Source organism: Capsicum annuum, chromosome 4, assembly GCF_002878395.1.
Source record: "Capsicum annuum cultivar UCD-10X-F1 chromosome 4, UCD10Xv1.1, whole genome shotgun sequence".
Lineage (NCBI taxonomy): Eukaryota > Viridiplantae > Streptophyta > Magnoliopsida > Solanales > Solanaceae > Capsicum > Capsicum annuum.
In genome coordinates, this window is record NC_061114.1 from 26,483,150 (window position 1) to 26,489,647 (window position 6,498).

The 6,498-nt window shown below is 33.5% G+C and overlaps 1 protein-coding gene across 1 annotated transcript; it reads left to right on the top strand.

Moving 5' to 3' along the window:
• Positions 1 to 755: 755 nt before the first annotated feature.
• LOC107852354 (thioredoxin H-type) lies at positions 756 to 5,111 on the top strand. Its single transcript, XM_016697417.2, has 3 exons — positions 756 to 1,208; positions 4,524 to 4,646; positions 4,802 to 5,111. Exons 1-3 carry the CDS (start codon positions 1,122 to 1,124, stop codon positions 4,943 to 4,945), a joined length of 354 nt encoding a protein of 117 aa, XP_016552903.1. The 5' UTR covers positions 756 to 1,121; the 3' UTR covers positions 4,946 to 5,111.
• Positions 5,112 to 6,498: the final 1,387 nt, after the last annotated feature.

The window sequence follows — 6,498 nt, forward strand, 5'->3', positions numbered from 1 at the left end:
TCGTAAAATATTATTTTCGCGAATGAGCAGAACCTGTGCTCTGATACAAGTTGTTGGGGATAAACCCCGCCACAATAATAATAATGCAGTAATAAAAGCAATAAATATGACAATAATAATACGGTTAATTTATAAGAACAATATGAACGATAGTGACACTAAGATTTTTACGTGGAAATCAAATAAGGGAAAAAATCACGAGCCGAAAGGAGCAACTGATATCATAAGAAATTTTACACCGTAGTCATAAGTACAATACTTAAAGCGACTACTACACACTCAAAAGAAATATCTCTCTTTTAATTTTTTCACCTCACTACAATATCACTCACACTCTCTATTTTTCCTCAAGATTAAACTTTCTGTGATGTCGAACTCTATTTTTCCTTCACTCTTTATTTTTTATGTGTCTTTTCAAGGAGTTGATGAGATCCTTTTAAAGACAAGAATTATCCCCATTAATGTCATCAATGACATCAAAGAGCCATTGAAAAATGACACTTTTCTTGTCTTTTCGTTTCTTTATAACCAATAAATCACTCTGCAAAAAGATTTAAAAAAACAAATCAAAAAGAGGAAAAACATTTCCCTTAAAATAATGGAGTATGGGAAAAACTTTCAATGTATTTACGAGGCTGAACCTCACAAATACTCTATTACAGGAACAACTTATTAAATAATTTGATTAACTTGCAGCCTAAGTTAACGTGCAAAATACTTTAATACAAGAAAAATTTCACACTTGCAAGTGTCTTGTCACATTTTATGCATTTAATTTTCTATCACGCAATCGGTAAGAAGCGGAATATATATAATTAATTTAAAGTAGAAAGAGACCTAGTAATTATGATAAAGATATTTGATTATTTAAGTAGTTTTTCCGATTATTTATCTAAAATCATATATTGACACATTTTTAAAATAATAATTTTTAATCACTTATCAATCACAAAAGAATAAATAAGAAATCAATTATTTTTCAATACATTTTCGAGTATATTCTTTACTCTTCCTATATATAACGATGCAGAACCGCTTATATGCAGAAACACAAACTTTCTGTTTAACGAATTTAGGAGAAAACAAAATTCTTAAGAAAACAAAAATAAACACAGAGAGAAATGGCAGAAGAGGGACAAGTCATAGGTTGTCACACCGTTGATGCATGGAATGAACAACTTCAGAAAGGAACTGAAACCAAAAAATTGGTACTTATAATCTGCCTACTTTTTTTTTTTTTTTTTCAATTTTGATTAAATTTATGGTGTTAAATCTTTTCTTAATTATGATTTGCTTGTTTAATTCTGGGGTTTTAGTTAGATTTTTGTTTTCATTATGTTTAATTATTGGCTTCTTTAGCATTCTGTTAATTGTTCAATTTATTATGCTATTTGTTGGATTTGATATGATTTTGATTTGATCTAACACGGAGTGTAAGAAAGTAAAGAAAATTTTGAATTCAGTTTAACAAATTTTGGAGAAAACAAACTCGTAAAAACCTTAGAGAAAAAAAAAAAAAAAAAAGACAGAGAAATGGCAGAGGAAACCAAAAAATGGGTATTTATTTTCTGCATAATTTATATTTTCAATTTTGATTGAATTATGGTGTTAAATCTTTTTGCGATTCTGATTTTTCCTGTTTAATTCTGAGTTTTTAGTAATGTTTTTGTTTTTTTATCATTTTGTTTAATTAATGGTTCATTTAGCTTTCTGTTAATCGTACAATTTGGTGTTCTATTTGTTGTATTTGATATGGTTTGTCTTGTTAATTTGTTTGTCCTGTTTTAATTTTATATGGAGTTTAAGAAATTAAAGAATTATTCGTATGATGATCTTAAACTAAAGATATGTGGAATGTTCCAAAATATATTTTGATTTTGTGATATTAAATATGTCAGGTGGAAAATTAGTATTAAAGAAAAATAAGAGACATTCTTTTTTAAATAGCTTGATACAAAGTTTAAAAAAGTAAAAGAATATTTTTGAATCGCGTGGTCTTAAATGAAAGATATGGAAAATGTACCAAAATGTTTGGTTAAAAAATTGGCTTCTTTTTTTTTCTTGTTTGTAATGTATTCAAATGAACAAGAATCAAATGGAAAAGTTATTGACTATCTCAACTCAGTAACAAGAATACAAACTTGATGATTTTACAACAATGCAAGAGGTAAGGGAAGAAGGGGAGCCTTGGTGTAACTGTAAAGCTGTTGTCATTGACCTGGAAGTCACAAGTTCAAGCCGGTGAAACTATCTTTGGCATAAATGTAGGGTAAGGCTGCATAGGATAGAACCTTGTGGTTCAGTCCTTCCTCGGGCACCCGTATAGCGGGAGCTTTAGTGCACCGGGCTGCCCTTTTACAAAATATAAGGAGAAAGAACAGAGGAAAGAAGAAGAAAAAAAGGGAGAGAGCGAGAGGGAGAGGGAGAGGGAGAGGGAGAGGGAGAGGGGAAGAGGGGGTGGGGTGGGGGAGAGAGACGATAGAGAAAGAGATTGAGAAGTTTCTGAGATGTTCGTTGTTGCTTTCCCTTATTGCATTAGTTAGTTATTTATATAGAACTAATGGAATGTTTATGCACTTAATCTAATCCAAACATGCACTTAATCTAATCCAAACATAGTTTTTCTCAGAATTATTTCACATAAATGTGCTTTGATGTTGGATCATATGGGCTGACAAGTTTAGTTATTCACTTCTTGGATTTCACTGTTTCCTCTATGAGGATTGAAATTGTAATAACTTCCCTCTTCTTCCTGTCACCATTGTTTTTTCGAGAATGGAGCAGACAGTACTTGCGTGAACATGATGATATATTTACGTATTCATGATCTATATGCTTGAATAGTATTTCAACCTGAAATTTCCAGGATTGTTTTTCATCATCTGTATTTACAATCCTATGCTCTATAGCAGTGAGTTTAGAAAGGATCCTTCTCACTTTTAATAGAATGTTAGTCTGAAAGGACAGATAATTTTGAATCTAATTGGTTGGTATACCTCAATAAGCTACGAGCAAAGTAGTTTATGCTTCCCAATCAACTTCAGCATATTAGAGTTTGCTAAATTGCATTTCTGTGGGGAGTTGTTTTCTGTTTCGCTTTATTGGCATGCGTGCACAGGCAAGTTAATTTATACATTCTAATTTTGTTTATCAGAAACAATTTCTCTACTTCACAAGGTGGGGGTAATTAAAATCTGAATATGTAATTGTTGCTATAGTTTTATGGGAAACTACTCACAGTTAATTGACAAGCGAAGTTGCTCCAGTGACAAGTGCACTCCACTTCCAACCAAGAGGTTGATAGTTCGAGTAACCAGGGGAACTAAGTTGGGAAATGGCCACTGTTAACTTCTCCAAAGGGACTTGGGTGGTGGGTTTATTAAAAATTTAAATAAACAGATTAAAATAAGACTCATCGTGAGTCATATGAATCGGATGTTTAGCCGTGGTTATGATGGAAGATTGGGAGAGGAAAAGTAAAAAGAAATGGGGAGTATGAGTATTTTCTTTTTTATGAGGAAGTAAAAGAGAAGTTTTGATATCACTTCATGACTCCTTTCTTGAACCATTTGAGAGAAAACAAAAAGGAAAAGTTATATCTTTAAACATTCCTTTCAACCATATCAAGTAATAGTAAAGTAAATTAACAGTTTGAAGTTGCATCTTCTTTTCTTTTCGTCCAAACACTATGTGCTCTAATCTTTGAACAAAAATAAAAAAATTCGCGCGAGGGGCAATAACACAATTAGTGAGGTATTAAGTTGGTGCATCTATTCTTGTTGGAAGCTATTTTCCGACCCCACCCCCCCCTTGTTTTAAAACTGAGAAAATCCCTGTAGGCCTAAAGCACATGGGTTGAAACTCGGTGGATGTTGGGGCCACCCCTCTACAGCTCTACCCCGTTCCACTTAAATATGCTTTTGTTGATAGTAGGATTCGTATGTATGAACCCCATCTTTGTCCCGAGCTTTGTCTCCGGGCATTGTGACATTAAAAGAAAAGAGAAGCCATGCTCTTGTTATAGGTCTGAATTGACCTTTTCAGTAGGTGTTGCAGTGTTGCATTCGTCAACTGAAGATCAAATATGTCTGTTTCTATTGTTTTCCACATTTCTTTATGTAAGGAGATGACCAAGTGAGTAAACAGTGGATTCATCACTGTTAGTGGCTATACCACATCAGGTGGTGAGCCGTCTGCCTTGATGCTGCAGGGGCTACCACTCATGTTCTTATTGTTTCTGTGTTAGGAGTATTTTCCCCTACTATGCTAATGAAAAGATAGCATCTGAGATCAGCTAAATGCTAAAATCAAACACAACTTTCATTGGTTATATTATGTCTAGCAATGAGTTTAACTACATCGTGAAGCTGGGTGATATATTGTGAGAAAAGAAAATTTCTCATTATGGCTCAAATTAAAAGCTGAATGTTGAAAGTACATAGAGTGCTTTACTAGCCAGTAGCTATTTCCTTCTGTCTCACTTCAAGTTGTTCAAATTAATTAATGTTGTCGACTTGTCGCAGATAGTCGTGGACTTCACTGCATCTTGGTGTGGTCCCTGTCGGTTTATTGCCCCATTCTTGGCAGAATTGGCCAAGAAACTACCCAATGTTATCTTCCTGAAGGTGGATGTGGATGAACTGAAGGTAAATGTAACATCTGAACCTAACACAGTATATTTGTGGAAGCTTTGGCTCCTTAAACTGAAGTTTAAATTCCTATGTAGCCAATAACTTAGGAATTACAATTTCGAATCCAGATGATTGATTACAAGTATTAATGTTTTATGTCCTTGTTACAGTCGGTCGCTACTGATTGGGCTGTGGAGGCAATGCCAACTTTCATGTTCCTCAAGGAGGGGAATATCGTCGATAAGGTTGTAGGAGCTAAAAAAGATGAGCTGCAGCAGACCATTGCCAAACACATTGGTAGTGCATCAGCCTAATAATAGCTTTATTTCTACATAGCCATTGATGTATGACTGTTTACATATATACTAATATACATATCTGGTGAGAGTTTATCTTAGCATCAGCAAGAATTAATTTGAAATCCAGTCTTGTAATGGGCTTTGAATTTGTGATTATATAAAGTATGATATTTACTTTTTAGTTGGACTTGTTGCTCTTCTTCAAAACTCTTAACTTCTTGTACTTTTCTCCTTTTGCTTTATTGAGGTGATACTAGAACAAATTTACGATGGTTGCAATTCTCAATTGATTAGTTGTAATGTTCACGAGGTTGTATATAATTAAATGTTCAGTGATATGACTTTTCTCCTGACGGGAGGTAGTGCCACGACTCTTCTCTTGACGGGAGGTAGTGCCTCTATCATTTTAAAATTTTGAGGCCTAAAGCATTGGCTTATCATCTTGCCGGCATTGTCCGTCAAGTTATCCATCCTAAAAGATATATATTCGGTCCCTCAGAATAGGTACTGAGGGTTATAATAATCTGTGATCTTTTTTGATGTATGCACTCAAAACCAACTAATAAACTCCACTAATAAGGAGTTTATGATCATACAACTAAAAATAATGGTTGTATCGAGAAATTGATATCTTCACATTACTATGATAAAAAAGTGCGTGATATAAAGCTCGATGGATCAAACCTTATCATAAACTATAGCTATATGGCCATTTTGAAAAGGAAGGAATTAATACTACTCGATGAGAGAGGGGGCGAGAGAGAGAGGGGATTAATTAAAATCTCCGATGACCAACCAAGGCCTATGGATACGTTTAGACGTTCGGGCAATTGATTTTATGATACAACTAATAGAAGATATGAACATATAACAAAAGCTTTTAGACTTATACTTTATGGCAGCTCGGCTGTTTTCAAGGCTTAAACTTGTGACCTCCTAATCACATAACAAAAACTATACTAGTTACTTGAAGGCTCCCTTCTATCATATACACAAAGTATGTCCATACATTAATACATAGTAACTTGAAAAAAAAGATAAAAGAACAAATTAAAGACAAACACACACCAACATAGTAACTTGAAAAAAAAGATAAAAGAACAAATTAAAGACAAACACACACCAACGTGGGATACATTACATTAAACATGTTTGCATAAGTATAAACATTTGGTGGCCAATTTACGTAAGTAGAAACATTTGGTGGCAATTTGCAACATACTCAAAGCAGAAGCAATTGCAATTGCTTTATTTATATTATCAAACGATACATAACACAATATTATTAACCCCTTAATTACGTGATAAATACGTAATTAATTAACGAGCAAGGTAAATTTTGACATTCTCCTCTGAAAAATAATGGCATGTCTTGCAAACAATACCATCTGAGCAGTCATTGTTTGTTGTACATGGTCTTTGGCAAGTGATGAATGAATTTGAAAAAAGTGCTTGTTCCGTAATAGTTACAACCAAAGGCATGTCACGTGCAGCCATAACCATCATATTTGGCAGCCCGAATATTTGGATGTAATTGTATACATATTACACAAAATAATAATAATAAT

Bases quoted from the DNA above. Each gene is read 5' to 3' on its own strand.
- LOC107852354 (XM_016697417.2), top strand. From the start codon at position 1,122: ATGGCAGAAGAGGGACAAGTCATAGGTTGTCACACCGTTGATGCATGG. The intron at 1,209-4,523 runs GTACTTATAATC...GACTTGTCGCAG, and splicing joins GAACTGAAACCAAAAAATTG to ATAGTCGTGGACTTCACTGC. The intron at 4,647-4,801 runs GTAAATGTAACA...TCCTTGTTACAG, and splicing joins TGGATGTGGATGAACTGAAG to TCGGTCGCTACTGATTGGGC.